This window comes from Tarenaya hassleriana, unplaced genomic scaffold (genome assembly GCF_000463585.1).
Source record: "Tarenaya hassleriana unplaced genomic scaffold, ASM46358v1 Cleome4, whole genome shotgun sequence".
Classification (NCBI taxonomy): domain Eukaryota; kingdom Viridiplantae; phylum Streptophyta; class Magnoliopsida; order Brassicales; family Cleomaceae; genus Tarenaya; species Tarenaya hassleriana.
In genome coordinates, this window is record NW_010966881.1 from 901,135 (window position 1) to 920,339 (window position 19,205).

At 39.6% G+C, this 19,205-nt stretch overlaps 4 protein-coding genes across 6 annotated transcripts; 2 read left to right on the forward strand and 2 right to left on the reverse strand.

Moving 5' to 3' along the window:
- The first annotated feature begins 943 nt into the window (after window positions 1-943).
- LOC104823261 (metallothionein-like protein type 2) lies at window positions 944-1,948 on the forward strand. Its single transcript, XM_010554742.2, has 2 exons — window positions 944-1,085; window positions 1,530-1,948. Exons 1-2 carry the CDS (start codon window positions 1,021-1,023, stop codon window positions 1,708-1,710), a joined length of 246 nt encoding a protein of 81 aa, XP_010553044.1. The 5' UTR covers window positions 944-1,020; the 3' UTR covers window positions 1,711-1,948.
- Window positions 1,949-3,205: 1,257 nt separating this feature from the next.
- Window positions 3,206-7,150, forward strand: LOC104823262 (transcription factor RAX1-like). 3 transcript variants are annotated; one of them, XM_010554744.1, is made up of 9 exons: window positions 3,206-3,406; window positions 3,794-3,942; window positions 4,124-4,175; window positions 4,329-4,386; window positions 4,740-4,834; window positions 4,927-5,030; window positions 5,146-5,274; window positions 5,631-6,589; window positions 6,776-7,150. In XM_010554744.1, exons 1-9 carry the CDS (start codon window positions 3,317-3,319, stop codon window positions 6,790-6,792), a joined length of 1,653 nt encoding a protein of 550 aa, XP_010553046.1. In that variant the 5' UTR covers window positions 3,206-3,316; the 3' UTR covers window positions 6,793-7,150. The 3 variants fall into 3 exon arrangements, with proteins under 3 accessions (XP_010553046.1, XP_010553045.1, XP_010553047.1); XM_010554743.1 differs by having other exon boundaries at window positions 5,631-7,150; XM_010554745.1 differs by having other exon boundaries at window positions 3,206-3,358; window positions 5,631-7,150.
- A 117-nt stretch (window positions 7,151-7,267) lies between these two features.
- LOC104823263 (trafficking protein particle complex subunit 4-like) lies at window positions 7,268-8,739 on the reverse strand. Its single transcript, XM_010554747.2, has 3 exons — window positions 8,579-8,739; window positions 7,781-7,949; window positions 7,268-7,694 (listed from the first exon to the last, which is right to left on the reverse strand). Exons 1-3 carry the CDS (start codon window positions 8,636-8,638, stop codon window positions 7,498-7,500), a joined length of 426 nt encoding a protein of 141 aa, XP_010553049.1. The 5' UTR covers window positions 8,639-8,739; the 3' UTR covers window positions 7,268-7,497.
- A 625-nt stretch (window positions 8,740-9,364) lies between these two features.
- LOC104823264 (oxysterol-binding protein-related protein 3A) lies at window positions 9,365-12,304 on the reverse strand. Its single transcript, XM_010554748.1, has 10 exons — window positions 11,969-12,304; window positions 11,629-11,722; window positions 11,395-11,511; window positions 11,212-11,284; window positions 10,973-11,091; window positions 10,744-10,865; window positions 10,438-10,614; window positions 10,145-10,289; window positions 9,893-10,071; window positions 9,365-9,751 (listed from the first exon to the last, which is right to left on the reverse strand). The coding sequence occupies exons 1-10, from the start codon at window positions 12,073-12,075 to the stop codon at window positions 9,499-9,501; spliced, it is 1,386 nt and encodes a 461-aa protein (XP_010553050.1). The 5' UTR covers window positions 12,076-12,304; the 3' UTR covers window positions 9,365-9,498.
- Window positions 12,305-19,205: the final 6,901 nt, after the last annotated feature.

Consider the following 19,205-nt stretch of genomic DNA (forward strand, 5'->3'; position numbering starts at 1 on the left):
ATACATACATACAAGTATATTTATATATATACACATACATATATATATATATAAATACATATACACGTATGTATTGTGTGTATATATATACGTACATACATACAAAACAATCAATATATATATATATCCACATACAAATACAAATTTATAAACATAAATCCTCCTATATAAATATATACAAAATAAAAAAATATTCAAATAGATATATATAGGAATATATATATTTATATTTGTATTTGTACATAGATATGAATATATATATATATGTATATATGTGTATTTTTTTACTTTTTATTTTTATTTTATTTTATTTTTTTGCATTTTTTTAGATTTTTTGTTTTTATTTTTTAAAATTTTGTTTTTTATTTTTTTTGTAATTTTTTGGATTTTTTGTTTTTTTTTTTAAAAAAAATATGACGTGGCATGCTGACATGACAAAATTTTCATGTGGCGTGCCATGTCAGATGCCACGTGGCATGCCACGTCATCAGTTAACGGACATTTAACACCGTTTTTAGATTGTGTAGGAAATTGCAGTTAAATTGGGTAGTTCGTGTATCAATTTGGTATATTAGATAATTTGGTGTAATTTTTTGTCAAATTAAAAATTCGTGTAGAAAAAGGTAACATTTAACATAATCGGTGTAGGAAAATGTCATTTTCCCTAAATTATAATGATTTTCTACATACATATACATAAAAACAGCAATGAAGATTAAAAAAGAATCTAAGCCGTTCATTGAAGATCTAATGATAACAAGTTGAGATCAGACGGTGATAAGATCGTCGGATACGGAATAGCGTATGCTCCGAAACGAGTTCACAATTATTGAACGACGAAGATACGAACGAGATATAATGCGTGCATGGAGCGGGATCATGACACGTGGACGGCTGAGATCGCCTCGTTTGGACTATAAATTGGAGCCTCCCCTCCCACGTTGTTTCACATCAGCGATTGATTTAGCTTCTGATATTACTTTTCGGTGAATTTGGAGCTCTGTGAATTTTCTCGGGAAAATGTCTTGCTGCGGAGGAAACTGCGGGTGTGGATCTGGCTGCAAGTGCGGCAGTGGCTGCGGAGGGTAAGATTGGAGTCTGTTTTCCCCCTCGTTTGTTTCTCGAGAAAATCGTTGTTGTTTGCTGCAATGATCTGTGTCCAGGGCCATGCATCTTTGATGTTTGATTTGTGTGAGTTTTGTTTTTCAAATTTGAGAAATGTTCAAGCAAATCGTCTTCATATTCATGGCTCCAACATCTCCTTCCGTTTTTTTTTTTTTGAAATATTATCGGTTCTGTTTTTAATTTGAAATCCCTCGTAGATCTTGACGATTTCCATCGCTGAAATCAAATTAGTTTCCGTAATAGTTGGATTGGATGTTTGGATTTGTTTGAATTTTGAATTTCGGCATGTTGATTCTTCACTGTATGAGATCCAAGCGGAATTTTCCGTTCCTGAACCGACGATCTCCATTCGCACCGATCATGACGTACTTTTTTTTTTTCTCGGTTTATGTTCTCTTCCGTAGATGCAAAATGTACCCCGACGTGAGCTTCTTCGGCGAGAACACCACCACCGAGAGCCTTGTCCTCGGCGTTGCTCCGACCATGAAGGCCGTATACGGAGAGGCTTCCGGCGAAACCGGCGCCGAGAACGGAGGCTGCAAGTGCGGTTCTGACTGCAAATGCGACCCTTGCACCTGTAAATGAAGAACCCTAATGTGCCGCTTAGGTGCTGCAGTAGCTTTGTAATAATAACCCTTAATGGTGATTTAGGTTTGGTTCTATTCTACGTCGTAAATAAGAATATCCGTCGCCGGAAAACTTTGTTTCCGGCGGCTGCTGGTTTCGTCGTGTTGTCGTTAAGTTTGCGTGAATGTCTCTGCGGTCCAGTCTTAAAATTGAGATGACTAAAGTTTGCTACTTTCTGTATGGGTTAAGAATTTCATATTCTGCGGGTTTAAAAATAACTATATATTTATTTATTTTTTTTATAATCTAAAAGTTCACCCAATCTATCTCAACTACAACAAAAAAAAAAACTATATATTAATAATATTGGTTTATGTAATTTGTATATGATCTTTGATTCAATTATACCAAAACGAACCGAAATGTCATCACTAATTAATTGCACGTCATAATAAAAAAATATATTATTAAAGATATAACGTATAACTTTAAATATAAAATTAATTTTCACTCATTATTAGCATACATGAATGAAAAATCAGTGGAGAAAATCTAAAAATGAAAACAATATGACAGTGCTCTGCACCATTGATTTCTCAAGATCGGATGGCTCTCCGCTATTCTCGATCTGATAAGATTACAACAGACACGCTTAAGATAAAATTTTCCTCACGATGGATCCGACGGTCCAGAATCGCCCCCGTGCCTTTGGATTGCATACGTGTTCAATGGCCAGTGCATCAATGAAATGCCGTTTGAGATTCAAACTTTCTGTCCCCAACATTATACCCTCTGCCGTTAACGTCCGTTAAAAACCCCTTGGATTCCCGTTCCAATTCCATGGTTATGATAACCGGATTCTTCTAACCGAAACTTCCGGTTCTACATCTTTAATTATTTTTAAGAGATTGCAAGTGAATTTAAAGACGAGTCAAATCAAAACGTTTAAATTCTATTGTACAAAATCAATTATTAATTTAAATATTTATTTATGAAAATAAATCTGGTTTAAATGTACACGTTCATATACGATATAATTGCAATAGTCTCAAATTCATTATATGTAAAGTGGTAAAGTTTAGATAATATATGACAATACAAAGTCTTTTTTTATCAATGAGTTATAAAAAAATCAATCTATAATACATACAACTCATTATAAAATATAAAAAAACAATTATAATTTAGAATTAACAATTTTATGTTTTAGTTCATCTCATGTATTTTAAAAATTTTGTTTGTCAACAGGACTGGAATATCTCATGAATTTGAATAAATTAATAAATCAATAAAAACAATTAAATAATGACAAAAATATTCCGCTTTGGTTCGGTTAAAAAGTCCGGTCAGGTTTCTTGCGTGGACCGTCCGGTCCGGTCCAGGGGAAGATAAGATAGACATTAAGAGAAGGTAACGGTGGCCGGGTAACGGAGATGACGGTAGAAGAAGTATTCGTTATAATAGCAGTGCCCTTTTAACTCTTTATATATATATTTTTTATTTCGATCGGTTTTCTCTCTCATCTCTCTGGTTCAACGGGCAAAGTATTTTTCGAAAAAAGTTTTGATTTTTTTAACGTTTCCTTCTCCTTCTGCTGCTCGCGAGATCTTAAATCCCTCTATCGATGAGCCACAGTTCGAATCCAGCCGCTTGTTCTCGGGAAAATGTCGGTCTTCGCCTCGAACTTGAATCGTGTTGTTGGTCTTGCGATCGGGTTGTAGTTTTCTTCTGGCGTCTCTGATTCGTGTCGTTGTTCTTGTGATCGGATTGTAGTTTTCTGTTACTGATTTAGTTCGCGATTGTTGGTGCTGATTCGGAGCCTTGTTTTACGGTTTCGTAAACAAAGGGTTTTGTTTATTTCCGTGACTAGAATTTATAGAAACCCTAGGTTTTGAGTTTGAGGGTATTGAATTGTGAACTGATGAATTCTTGATTATGAGATCAAAATTGTGTTTGCTTCGTGCTTTGCGACTGTTGGGTTTCTAGGGTTTGCTGATTTTGACTGGTTGTTTTGGTGGAGATTCGATATTAATCTTTTTTGGTTATAAGATTGGTTCTTATGAGATTCTGGTATTTTGATTAATGGGGATGGATTTTGTAGGAGACTGGTGAAGTGAGAATTGAGGATCAGTGCATGGAAAACAAGCAACTAACAGCTGCTTCAAGCTCGTCTATGTCCGAAGGCAGTGGCAATAGTCTCCTCAAGACACCCGGAGCTGCAAGTCCCGCCACTGCATTTCATACTCATCGGTATCATCCGAATTGATTCCTTTTCCATATACCGATTCATATTTTTCATAGTGTATCTAAATTCAGCTGTGGATTTTGCAACATTCTTCTCCAGTTTCACGCCAAACCCGTGCATTGAAGTTTGATTTTGCAATTGTTAAGTGTTTCTTTCTCTTACAAGATCCACCTTCCAAATCTGCAGGAGGACCACAGGCCCTATAAGACGAGCAAAAGGCGGCTGGACTCCTGAGGAGGTTTGTGATTGGTTCCTCCTATTCTATGTTTGATCCGTGGTTCCACTTTCTTGCTAAGGACTGTGACATGTGGTAGTGAAGCTGCTGTGTACAATCTCACCTGAATTTGGTTGTTTTTCGTAGAGTTTAAAAACTATTCTATGAATAACGCAGGATGATACTCTGAGAAAAGCTGTTGAGATGTACAAAGGAAAGAGCTGGAAGAAAATAGGTTTGCTTTTCAAAATCTACCTCTAGTAACTGTGGTAACACTATCACTGATGCCTCGAGATTAGTGGTCTACTAAAATTTGAAATTGGAAAGTGTGTAAACTGTTTCTATGATCGGGATTCCAAGCTCGAGTCTTGTCCTAAAATGTTCTAATCAATCCTTGGAAATTTCATACTTTTTATTCGTTCTCCTAATAGTTCCATGGTTATCTCTTATAAAATTGATCAGGTTTGCACATTGCAAGAAAACTTTAATCTCATTTGTTCTTTTTTTCTTGGGAGTTTACAATAGCTTGTTTGAGCTACTGTTCTTTTCATTTGACTTGGTTCGACCGGTTTATGTATTTGTTCACAGCGGAATTCTTCCCCGATAGAACAGAGGTTCAATGCCTGCACCGGTGGCAGAAAGTACTTAATCCCGAGCTTGTCAAAGGACCCTGGACTCGAAAGGTTATTTTTCTTTTCGCTGAGATTTTTTTTATGCAAGTTTATATGAAACTTGAGGGCTTAAAATTCTGTTTCTTTCTTCTCTGGTTTTGCAGGAGGATGATAAAATTGTAGAACTTGTTCAACAAAATGGGCCTCGGAAATGGTCTCTTATTGCCAGGTCTTTACCAGGTCGTATAGGGAAGCAATGCCGAGAAAGGTAATTTGTGTAAGCAAGTGTATGTTGATACAGGGAATAAGTTCATATCTATGATTGGTTATAAAAACATCGATGTGTTTTTATTCACCTGAGTTCATTGCCTGGCTATTTGCAGGTGGCATAACCATTTGAATCCTGATATTAAAAAGTATGCGTGGACTGAAGAAGAAGAGTTAGCTCTGGTAAATGCTCATCGAATATATGGCAACAGATGGGCTGAAATAGCTAAAGCCTTACCCGGCAGGTATGCTAATATGCTTTTCTTGTTGAATTAATTGGAATTAGATATTGAACTCTCTGAATCATTCGGCAAAGCTGCTAATGCTGTCATCAAGCTGCAGACTTGTTATGGATTTTAACTCTTAGCAGCTCTAGCCATAAATGTGCTTGGTTATATTGAAATATCCGATACTTGCAGTCATTTTAACATTTTTTCGCGTGCATATTAATGGAATAGCAACGGCGACATGAACTTTGAACTGCACAAAATGGCTCTCAAATACAAACTAGTCGTAAATAACTCCGTTGAGTTCTCATTCTTTGTTCATAATAACCCTAATGCCTATGGTTTTATGAAAACTTTACTTGACTCTCACTCAGGACTGATAATGCGATAAAGAACCACTGGAACAGTTCATTGAAGAAAAAGTTAGATCTTTACTTAGCTACGGACAACCTGCCACCAGCAGCGAAGTACGGCTTTGTCAATGGCATAAGAGACCATGGTGTTGCTGACACGGCCCGAGATTCCACTAAACCTTCATCTTCTTGCCAAAACAAGGATTCTGATTCAGTTGCCCAAACCTCTTCTGGGACTACAGATGTAAACAAACCAGATGAAGATGGAAGAGACCACACCAATTCTTCAGCTCCACTTGAAGAAGCAGCTGCTGCTTCGTCAAGAATCCGTATTAATGAGAATGCGCGCTCTCCTGCTGTGGAGTACAAGTCTCGATTGCATAATTCCGAGCCATTTCCAGAGAATGTAGTTAACTCGAACTCGAGAGGTTATGAGGACAGATTAGCCCACACGGAAGAAGAAGGGTTTGGAACTCCAGAGCATGGTTTTCTGTTCTACAGGCCTATGGTTGACTTGTACTTGTCATCAGAGCCGGATTTCCAGCGTGGATATTATGCATATGGATGTGGTCGCAGTCCAGGTTCATCGCCAGTTAGCTTCTTCACTCCACCTTGTACGAAGAGTAGTGGTAGTTTTGCTTCAAGAAGTCCTGAATCTTACCTCAGAGAGGCTGCTAGGACATTTCCAAACACACCCTCTATCTTTAGGAAGAGACGGAAATCTGTTAATGTTGGGAAAATGGATGATACCAGCAGTTCAGACATGGAGGCTGATAAAAGCGAGAACTTTGAAGATAGTTCAGAGAAGTCTCCAGCTGGAAGAGAAGGCTTGTCTGAGAGATCTGGTTATCAAGATGGCAAAAACCTCGGGTCAAAGGGCAGTGGTTGCGATGTGTCTCCCCCATATCGGCTAAGGTCCAAAAGAACAGCAGTCTTCAAATCAAGACAACTTGAGTTTCTGCCTGAGAAAGAGAATCCAGGTGTGACGAAAACAAAATCTTCTCAGGTTACTTACATATGAGAGGATAAGTTAGAAGGAACCTCCTTCCCTTCAACTCAGAGAAAGAATCATTAAAAATCTCCGAGTAAAGAGTTTCCATCTTTCCCGGCACGATAGATTCTTGTTCTATCCCTGTGCGTTTATGCATAATCTTTCACCATTTCAGGTACAGGGAGCATGTGAAAAACTCGGAGCGTTTCCACGAGAATCATCGGTGAATGCCATTAAAGTTCTCTTCAGACTCTTGATTGCAGGCTTTTTCTTCATCAATCTAACACAGTAACTAAGAATCATGCACACTTTCTGCTGAAGCTCGGACACGACGACTCACATGGCTGTAGATATGAGATCATCTTTATGACCAATTGATTCTGTACAGAACTTCTTATTGAAGAAGAGTTGATAATTTTTTCTATACGCCATCTCTATGGTTTGTAAAGGTCGAGGGGCTCTCTACAAAAATTGAGATAGTTTGGGGTTTATTTAAAATTTTGTTTAAATTATAGGTTTCTTTTTCTTTTTACACATTGGCCATGCTTCAGACCATAGAGACCAGTCTTCTTTAGGCTAAAGAGCTGAATTCATTCCAATGGCCCCAAACTGTTCTCTCTCTCTTGTGTGTTAACAGGTTTTGTCGTTGAGTATGCTTGAACAAAACTTCTTGAAATGTAACTAGGCACTACATGAACATGATTGCATTAACAATAACCAAGACTCTGTGAATGAACCTCAAGCAGAACAAATGCAATCCCTTCCAGCAAAAAAGTAAAAACAAGGAACAGGTAGGTAAATCCTCAAGTAAGAACTTACAAAATGGTCAGGAGAATAATGCAGAAGGAGCGAAGCAATCCATCCACCCCCCCATGAAAGATTAGTATCATGGATTGCTCACCGTCCGAGCAACGAGACGCGATCTTTCTGTATTGCCTGTGTAAGGTTGACGTCAAAAAGCTCGCACCTGATAGGCATTTCCATCTCATAGAAAGGATTCTTCAAAACATAATCGGTATATAGCTCGTATATGGACTTCAAGAGGCTCTCCATGTATGGAGTTCCCGGTTCACAAACCACGAAAAACTTTGTTCCTGAATGGACAAACATCATAATCACATCTCAAAATTCTATCAAGTACCATTTTAAATTTTTTTTTTTTAAAACCCTACATTCATACCAGTGAGAGACTGAAAGCAGTGGAGATCAAAGGTGTCAGCTTCAAGGAGCTCGATTCCTGAACAACCGGTAACAGGTGATAGCTGCTGAGAAATTGCATGCATCGAATGCCATAAACTGGCCACTCTCAAGCTGTCATTTGTATCCATCCGTCCCTTCGATCCATAGTCCTGAATTTTCCAAATCCAAACACACATTGCTTTAGCCGAGCACGGAAAGAACAAACTTTACACGTCGAGCTATCAAAAACCATTTGCAATAAGCGAAATTTCACGCTGGATCTTCGCCACAGATTTTGATCGTGGAGGGTCAAAATCCATTGTCAAAACTATATATTGAATCCTTTTCTTCTTTCTTCTCAAAAGCAAGCAAACGAGCTTTCTTTGTTCATCTAATCTCACCGAGCATCTCAAATTCCACTCTGTAATTCTTCTCTTCTCTCTCTCTCATTTGATTGAGAACCAAACAAACCAAACAGGAACATCACACCATCAAACCACAAATCCCACCAGTTCGTTTCACTCCCAAAGTCAAAGTTCCTAAACTTGGTAAATTCTACCACTTTCAGTTTATAGATTCTCTCGGGAGCTAAATATAAGAAAACAGAGCCTGAATCCTATCGTTCTATTCGCATACTCTCAAATCAGAGAGCGAATAGTGTCATCTCGTCACAAGCCCATTGCTTCTAGATCTCATGATCCCAAATACTTTCTCTTCCCGCACTTTCTCAGTAACCAAACAGGCTAAAATTCACAACCAACGCCTACCAGGGAAACAAGTACAGAGAAAGAGATCGTACCTTGTAGAATATCAAACCACCAGACTTATTGATAATGTAAAGACTGTAGATCGCTGCCATGAACGAGAAAAATCGACGATCCGATCCTTCAACGATATCTGCGAGAACATATACGATGAACTGCAGATCCTGATAAAGAAAGAAAACTAAGAAATGAACGATTTTTTTATTTAAACCCTAATTTCAATCTGACAAAGAAAAACTGTTTTCAACATTTCGTATTCTAAACGACGCCGTTCTATATCGAACGTACGGAATCGCGCCACGTCGACAGTCTTCAGGTTGTCCACCTAAACGGCGTCGTCGAAAGAAAACAAGTAAAGAAAATTTGCATAAATTCATAATAAACTCTACAATCGTACTTTCATATCTATATGTTGATACGAAAAAAAATATATGATGTCGGTCGGCAGTATGTTAATCTTTTCTAAAATATTTATCAAAGAAGTTTTCAATACGTAAATGTATGTACTGCACGGTAGATCTCAAATAAATAATAAAAATATAACCGAAGGATATTAATTAACATATTAGCTTTATATAAGCTTTGTGATATAGACATTTTTATAGACAATATTCAGTGTAATGTACTTTGAATTTGTTTGCTGAAAAAGAAAAATTAGGATTAGATATCATAATTTGTGTCAAATCACGAAAGGTAAATGCCCTTGAATCAGCCCAATGGGTTTTAATGTTTACTTGTTGGGTTTGGGCCTGTGGCCCATCTATTACCATTAAGGTGCAACGCTGTCGTTTTGCATCCTTCCAGCGTGACTCAATACCGAATACAGCAATTATGTTCATAATCAATAAATATAGATCTGAATATCCAACATGAATACAAAATATTTAGTAACTGAAAACTAGACAAAGCCTATCATATGGTTTTGAGAAGGAAAAAAAATGTGGTCTTCCTCTGACTAAGCAGCCATATCTTCATATTGCCATGGATTGAACTGAATAGATTTCACATGGGCGGCGTTACCTTCACTGCCATCTGCATCTGCATCTGCATCTGCTCGGTGCTCTGCATATTTTCCGTTGTATCGGTAAACTTCAAGGTCGCCCCATGGCGTTGGAGTGATGTCCTCCGTTATATCGAACCATCTAGGGGTGAATTTATGGCCTCTCTCTTCTCGGGCTCTCTTCTCAGCTCTCTGTCTCTCCTCCAGGCTGAGAAAACCGAAACAAAACCCGGGTATCAGTATTTCTTCGTTTTTTCAGATGCTACACTTCTGTAGAGGTCTGGTGTCTATGATATGGTCATGTTCATATTCCCACTCTGTCACTGAACAGTGATCATGTTGAAAATACCTGCTCTTTTCACAGCCGGACTTGGACATATCTCCCATCTCGAGTGCGTATCTGTCGGAGCGTAGACGCGAGTCAGATGCCAGCAGTTTTTTTGGGGCCGTGTCGAAGCTATTGATCTTGTGAGCAAATTGCGTGTATTGGAATTTGTCATTCTTTGGTGCATCAGCAAGCCTCCAGACCTGTGGTTGTAGATGATCGATATGGTGTCAGTAAGACTGCAACCTGAGAATGATGAAAAGAGTGTGAACAAACCTCTTCGAGTTCAGTGCCTGGGAGAGGTTCACCTTCTATGTCACATGGCTGATAACTCATGGACTGGTTCCATTTCCCGGTCATTAGTATCTTTGGCTCCTCTGCTGCATTATACACGTATCCATCCACCTCATATCGACCAGCTCTGTTCACATTTCAGATTTAAACGGAAAAGCATGAAGATGATTAATTTCATTTGAAGTTACTATTAGCCTGGTTGCAATGGTGGGTGGAACTAGAAACTACAAATTATATGGGTTCTAGATGTTGTTAAATCGAGATGAAGAACATACCCGAACCAGCCACATGGTTGAAAATAAAGCACGGCTTTATCACCGCTGGTTAGGTTTGTCATGATCATCTCCCCAGGTGAATCAACCCAAGTTCTTCCAAAGATTAGGTTGTGAACCTTAGTCGGTGGAGGTACCAAGTCAAGGACCACGCCATCTCTTTTAAGCGTCACTCTTGTCCTGCATACATACATGTTCATCGACACAAGGTCAATAGGCGTAAAAAAGAAGGCTTTTTGTGTTCCAGGATGTACCGATGTAGAATGTAAAGTTCATACATTTGGAGTTTTGTCGAGTTTAAGAGGGTACCTTCCCACTGGATAGACATCAATCGAATTGCCAAGGAATTTCGTTTTCAGTTTCGAAGTCACGTCGTATGCGAAATGCTCGTTTTCCGCATGACCGGCACTCATAGGAGGGTGATGACTGACCTGATGAACAAATCATTATCAGCATCATAGATCTAATAACCTTGGACAATTTCTCAGAACTCAAGAGGAAGGAACACAGTTACACAGGTTCTAAAGCAGAGCCTCACCTGCTCAGATATGAAACTGATCCCACCATGATTGGTCATCTCATAAGTTTCCCCGAGAATTGGATTGAACGGCTTCCATGTACGTTGGTAAGCATAATAGACGGATATAGCCCATGATGCTGTAAATATCAAATACAATTAAACACTCTGAGACCAAACCTAACAGCATAATTAATTCTGCTCGCATATAAACAAGGCTGGAAAGACAGAGACAAGACAGTGATTAGAGATGTGCTTACAAGCATAGACCAATCGCATGTAAGGGTCCTCAGTTTTATCTGCCATGTCTAGCAGGTGTGAGTATTCCATCAACTGCCAGCAACAGGACAAGGATACGGGTAAAGGATTTGAATCAACAGCAGAGTAAAAGATTATCAGGTCAAAACATATATCTTCACACGATCTGATCCCAGAGCACGAACCTCTGCCATTTTCTGCAGCATCGTCATGGGTTCAAAAATAATCACAGGAAGGGTCACCATAGATGTAACGTCTGCTCCTATGTACTTCTGCATCATCTTCCAATAGCCATCACGGTCCTGGAAAGGGGTAAAAAGATATGTTCTTGGAAGATTAGATCAACTAATTTTGCTGGTTTTGGTAATTATAAACAATGTGAATCACGGGGAAGTTCTTTATTGAAACGAGCAGTGTACCTCTTGCTTCCATCTTCCTCTCCTTGCTTCCTCCTCCGCATCTTCGGTCCCTCCTTCAGGATTGATAACTTCGAGCCCTTCATATCCCATCAAACTGAGAAACAAAGCAAAATCCAATAAATTGAATTGGAATAAAAACACACAAGCAGAATTAGCAACAACAGTGGTGTGGACTCGACGATCTAGGAAACCAACGATTAGCATATGAATAACGAAATAAAACAAAATTTCCACAATTCAACAACAAAAACGAGGCAGAATTCGAGCATTAACGGCTAAAATACTGGCAGATCCGATTTTGAGCGCAACAAAATTCACAGAGGGGATCTCAATTACTTACCCGTTAACTGATTTGCTCATGGCCGATCCGAAATTGGAGATCGTAGAAGTAATAGAAGCGAAGAAACCGCCACCTCCGGCGCCAGTTGTCGGATCGTTGGGAGCCATCTCCGCCGCGGATCCGCGCTCTTACCGCAGTAACAGCTCCACCGAAGAACCAATGCGGAGGAATCGAGCGATGATGTTTTTGCGTGAGATCCAATCGGATTTCCTTAAAGAGATGGAAAAAAGTAAAGAGATTCTGCAATAATGGAGGACCAGCAATGAATGAAGATGAAGACGACGATAAGAGACCGTCTGCTGGTCTTCGTTGGCGGTTCTACGATTTGAAGTGGCATTGTATCAAAAATACCTTATTTTGGTATTTTAAATTCAAGAGGTAGCCTTCTTCAACATGTAAACTTATCAATATAGTTTTAGTCACATTTTGATTTTATTGATTATAATGTTAAATTTACGGTGATCACATTGATTCATTATGTTCATACATTTGAATATTTTACTAACCATTTAATTAAAACATCATAAATTTAACGTTATAAACAATGAGATAAATATCTGATCATAAAGTCACATGTTATAATTTAAGAAAAAAAAGTATATATTGAAGTCAATAAAACACGAATGATTCTATTTAAAAAAACGGATATTTTTTTCGCATTATACTTATTAATTTATTTAATATCTAAACTGGTACGTTTCGTTGTTGTTTTCCCGGTTTTTTGGTATACAATATACGATTGAGTAAAAAATAGTATAGAAGTAAATGAAAATAATTTAGAGAATTGAATCATATTAGAAAAATATATACTTATAAAATTAAAATAGTTTAAAAAATAAAAATTTGAAATTGTATAATATAGAAATTTTAATCTATATGAGCATTCGACCTTCTTTCCCATGAATAACCATTATGTATATGTAAATTCAACAACATCGTAATCGGAATGTTTATTACCACTTGCACATGAGATGTCATATTATTTTGCTCATCTACAGCCTGATTAGCCTCGTTTTGTACAATTCAAAAACTTTACGGCATTAATACCAAATCACATTTCATCAAAAAAAAAAAAATTCAACATCATGTATTTGGGTTTTCGCAATTGTATGGAACCGGTTAAGTTGTGAATTTTATTGGTCGGGCTAACCAAACCGGTCCAAATTGTGTATTGGGCCGGGCCTAACCATTCTGAACATAGTCTTAAGCTTCAATAATGGGCCGGGCCTAATCGTACCCCCAGTTAGAAAAGTACTCGAGTATAATTTATTAATGGGTGGAATGTGGGAACATTATTTCTACATGTTAGCATATACATAATATAGTATATGTATATATTTATGTATGTATAGATTACATAAACTTTTCAATAAATTATTTTTTATTCGATACAACGGGTCTATTTTTTGTATGTGCGAAATAGCAGCATTTATTTAATATTTAATGTCATGTCATGGATGGATAATTCAAAAATAAATATTTTTAAAAATGATAGACTATACAAAAAACGAGTTTGTGAATCTCTCTCCCCCTCACCTAACGTGACATTGGAACAAGACGTCCCCACTTTGAAGTCAAATAAGAAAATAAATAAATAAATAAATAAACAAACAAAAATCAGATGATATATTTAAGAAAATGACGTTGGGATTAAACTTTCCAACCACCCTTCACTTCATCCAAAGATTGATGCTAGTGGGGTGGGTGAAATTAGATTTTTTAAATATTATATTTTTTGGTGGTGAATAATTAATTGTGTAATTAAACTCAGTTATTTTAAATCTATAAGTTTTCATTCTCATATCTAATACCTAGTATATACAAGTTAAGAGTGAATTGATATAAAAAAAATATATATTATTTTTGTATTCATTTGGTTACCATCAAAATTATTAACCAGAGCTTATTTAAATTATGAATCTATTGGAGATATTTGTAATATCTCAGCATATATTCATATATCTCATAAGTTTAGGAAAGTTGTTACGCTAGGTTAACTCTCTCATGTGTATATATACTAATGTAACTATCATTGTGAATTAAGCTCAATAATAAAGTCTTTCATGGTATCAGAGCCCTTGTCTAACGACCCTTGATCCAAATCTTATTTTCGCCGCCGCCTCCTTATTTTTTTTCCTGCGCCGATTTCTGTTTCGGCTCCCCTGCCTCTTCTCCGGCGTTACTCTGTTTCGCATTCCTCTTTGCTGCCATGTCTTCCTCTGATGTTGCTGCTGCTTCCGCGACCCACACCGACACCGAGACTGTCGTGTCGTTCAATCCAGCGAAACCACGCACCTCTCTCCTCACCGTCAACATGACGAACGTGACAAAACTCACTCCGTCGAACTACATTACTTGGAGTGTCCAAATTAAGGCACTTCTCGAAGGCTATAACCTCGATGGTTTTATCACTGATGACGACACTATCCCGTCGTCGTTTCTGCTCTGCGATGGTGTGTCCAGCCCGAATCCAGCATTTGCTCCCTTTCGTCAACAAGATCGACTCCTTTACAGTGCTCTTATTGGCTCGATCTCCACATCTCTTCAACACCTTGTTGCTAGGTCTGCTTCGGTCAGAGACGCTTGGCAAACATTGGCCAACACTTACGGGAAAGCTTCACGGTGACATTTGCTTCAACTCCGTGATCAAATTAAGCGTTGCGTGAAGGGCACACAATCGATTGATGAATACATTCGTTTCATCACGTCGAAGGCTGATGAACTTGCGCTGCTTGGTAAACCTCTAGATCTTGAAGATCTGCTTGAGTTTATTCTTGATGGTCTCCCGGACGATTACAAGTCAATCATTGATATGGTTCATGCTAAGGATGTGCCGATTTCTGTTGAGGAATTGCATGAGAAGCTGATACATCACGAGGCAAAACTTGCTGCTGTTGCTCCGCCGGTGCTATCCTCTTTACCAATCTCTGCCAACCCGGCGAACTCTCGTTCACGTTCGTCCTCTCGCGATCATGGTAACTATCGCGGGCAATCATGGTCTCGGAACTCCTCTGGTCACAATCGCGGTTATCAAGGCCGCTGCCAGGCTTGCGGCGTTTTTGGGCATAGTGCTCCTCGGTGCCCGCAGTTCCGCATTATCTCTGCTGCTCCTGCGGGTTCCTCGGCATCACCCTCTCCGCGCCCTTGGCATCCATCAGCAAATCATGCTTCGGTTTCTTCTCTTGACTCGGGGTCTTGGCTAGTTGATAGCGGTGCCTCTCATCATATCACCTCTGATCTCGCTACTCTATCTCTACATAGCCCTTATCGAGGAGGTGATGATGTTGTCCTCGGTGATGGAACGGGTCTTCCCATCACACACACTGGTTCTACATTTCTGCCCTCTCATAGTCGTTCCTTACAACTTGAGAATGTTTTATGTGTTCCCTCGATGGAGAAAAACTTAATCTCAGTTTATCAGCTTTGTAATGCTAACAATGTGTCTGTGGAATTTTTTCCTAATGCGTTTCAGGTGAAGGATCTCTCCACGGGGGCGCCACTAATCTGAGGTCTTCCTAGGGACGGGGTTTATGTCTGGCCGGCGCCTTCCTCTTCTTTGTCCACTCCACTTGCCTTCTCGTGTCTTACACCTTCTGTGTCTGTTTGGCATTCTCGCCTTGGTCACCCTGCGTCTTCCATTTTACGTCATGTCGTTTCTAAGTTTAATATTTCCTTGTCTTCCGACTCTTCTTTGATTTGTGATTCATGTTCGATTAATAAGAGCCATAAGCTTCCATTTTCGGTTTCCTCTTTAAATTCTTCTCGTCCTCTTGAGTTATTATTTTCGGATGTATGGACATCCCCGGTTATTTCGGTTGATGGCTTCAAATATTATGTACTTTTCGTTGACCATTTCACTCGTTATTCCTGGCTTTATCCTCTTAAACGTAAGTCCGATGTGTATGACACATTCGTCCGCTTTAAAGCTCTTGTTGAGAATCGATTCTCGACCAAGATTATGACGCTTTACTCGGATAATGGTGGGGAGTTTCTCGCGCTCTCTTCTTTTCTTTCCACTCATGGTATATCTCATTGTACCACCCCACCTCATACACCGGAACATAATGGGATTTCCGAGAGAAAACACCGTCACATTGTTGAAACGGGTCTTTCTCTCCTTCATCGTGCGTCTATTCCTTCGTCTTATTGGTCGTATGCTCTTTCCACGGCCACATACCTCATCAACCGAATGCCAACATCTGTTTTATCCATGCAATCACCCTTTGAGGCTCTTTTCTCTACACCTCCAAACTACTCGAAACTGCGTGTGTTTGGGTGTCTTTGCTATCCTTGGTTGCGCCCATATGCATCCAACAAACTTGACCCAAAATCTCGTGCTTGTGTCTTCCTTGGTTACTCCTCTACGCAAAGTGCGTACTTTTGTTTTGATCGGGCTACCTCTCGAATGTTTGTCTCTCGTCATGTGGTTTTCCATGAGTCCTCCTTTCCTTTTGCTCAGTCCTCGGCTTCTATGGATTCTGTTGAATCGTCGACTTCGTCTCTCTCGGCTGATTCTCCTGCGTCTCGTGTCTTACCCTTCTCGCCGCCGGTACGTCCCTCCTCCACTGATGGTCCCGTGAGTGCAGATTCTTCTCCTGCGGAGCTTGAGGAACTTTCCTCGTCACCTGTGGCTGTTTCTCCGACTGACTCCGATGATCGAATCCTGGCGGCGGCTGATGTTTCTCAGCAGTCTTCACCGTCTCCCACTCGGAATCGTCATCCGATGCTGACTCGGGGTAAGAACAATATAGTCAAGCCGATTCAAAAATTCACCTTGGCAGCTTCTCTCATAGATTCTGACAGGGAACCGAGTTGTGTTACTCAAGCCTTGAAAGACCCGAGATGGAGGCAAGCTATGAGTGACGAGTTCGATGCTTTGATTCGGAATGGCACGTGGGATCTGGTTCCTCCGGTTGACATTACTAATGTTGTTGGCTGTCGTTGGGTGTTTCGCATCAAGAAAAATCCGGATGGATCAATTGATCGGTTCAAAGCTCGTCTTGTTGCTAAGGGTTTTCACCAACGGCCCGACATTGATTTTCAGGAGACTTTTAGTCCGGTTGTCAAACCCACTACCATTCGAGTTGTGCTGAGTCTTGCGGTTTCCATGAAGTGGCATATTCGTCAGCTTGATGTTAATAATGCTTTTCTTCAAGGGCATCTCTCGGATGAGGTGTATATGAGTCAACCACCGGGTTTTATTGATCGTGATCGGCCAGAGTTTGTGTGTAAGCTTCGGAAAGCTATATATGGTTTGAAACAGGCCCCTCGTGCATGGTATTCGGAGCTACGTACCTTTCTTCTGGCTCAAGGCTTCGTGAACTCGGTTGCTGATGCATCACTTTTTATCTTTCGAGATGCTACCGTTCAGATACTCGTTCTTGTGTATGTGGACGATCTCATTGTGACGGGAAGTTGTCCCTCACGTGTCTCTGAGTTCATCTCTGCACTTGTTGTTCGTTTCTCTCTTAAGAACCTTAGAGCTCTCTCGTTTTTCTTGGGCATTGAAGCCACTCGCTCCTCCAAGGGGTTGTTTCTGAGTCAACGGAAATATATTAACGATCTTCTCGCCAAGACAAGCATGCATGATGCCAAGTCGGTGTCCACGCCTATGGTCTCTACCTCTCGTCTCACGATCGCATCAGGTACGCCGTTGTCTGATCCCTTGGAATACCGCATGGTGGTTGGTAGCTTACAGTATCTCTCCTTGACTCGGCCGGACATTAGCTTTGCTGTCAACAAGTTGTCTCAGTTCATGCATGCTCCCACTGATGATCACTGGCTTGCTGTGAAGTGTGTGCTCCGGTTCCTGGCAGGAACTCGAGATTCGGGAATTTTCTTCGCTGTCGATAATGCTCCATCTCTCCATGCTTTCAGTGATGCTGACTGGGCAGGAGATCCCGGTGATTTCAAATCAACGGGGGCCTACATTGTTTATCTTGGGAAACATCCGGTTTCCTGGTCATCTAAGAAGCTCTCTGGTTTGTCTCGCTCTTCTACTGAGGCAGAATATCGCTCCATTGCCAACACCTCGGCTGAACTTAGTTGGCTAAGTTCTCTTCTTTCTGAACTCGGTATCTCCTCCTCGTCTACTCCAGTTATTTTTTGTGATAATGTGGGCGCTACGTATCTCTGTGCCAACCCGGTATTTCACTCACGGATGAAACACCTTGCTCTCGACTACCACTTCGTTCAGAATCAGGTTCAAGTTGGCTCATTACGCGTCTCTCATGTCAGCTCCAAGGATCAGCTTGCGGATGCGCTAACCAAGCCTCTCTCTCGGACTTCATTTCAAACTCTCTCGGTCAAGATTGGAGTCTCTCCCGGTCCTCCATCTTGAGGGGGCGTATTGGAGATATTTATAATATCTCAGCGTATATTCATATATCTCATAAGTTTAGGAAAATTATTACACTAGGTTAACTCTCTCATATGTATATATACTAATGTAACTATCATTGTGAATTAAGCTCAATAATAAAGTCTTTCAAAGTCTTTCAGAATCACCATCCATTATTATTTTTCAAAGAAATTTGAATATAGTATGTGCGAACTTCCCAAAAAAAAATAGCATATGGTAAGAGTTTACTCTATAAAAATAACATCCCATTAACAGTTATACGATTAATAAACGTATAAACTGGAACTAAAAAAAATTCATAACTACACAACCGGATATTCCAAAATTAATGCCCGAATCGTTTTTCTCTCTCTATATATATAAATATGTATCCTTAAATATCTTATAGCTAATGATGTGTATATTATGTTTTAATCCGACATAAATAGCGCCGTTACTAATGTTATAATAAACAAAAGTTATACTTACATATTCATTCGCCCCCAAAAAAACGATATTAACTAATAATATACTTATTGGATATAAACACACATAGGTTCCTTCATGTAAGTTGTAACTTTCCTTTCAAACTCAAATTCATTTTTGTTTTTGGTTCGCCCTTCGATGCAGTACAATATCATCTCATACACCATCCCCGTCACGCCTAAGCACACGTGGCCTCGTACCCATCACGCCACGTCATCACTTCTCCCTCCCTCTCTCTCTTATAAACCGCACAAAACCCTCGATCACTGCATCCCAGAATCTTCAACAAAAAAAAAATGGAGGGTTTGATTCCATTTTTGTACAAAGCGATCGTTCATTACAAGAAAGAAGGAGCTGTGTCGTCTGCTCTGTTCAGCGATCATCTTTCTCCTCCTCCTCCTGGTTATTACA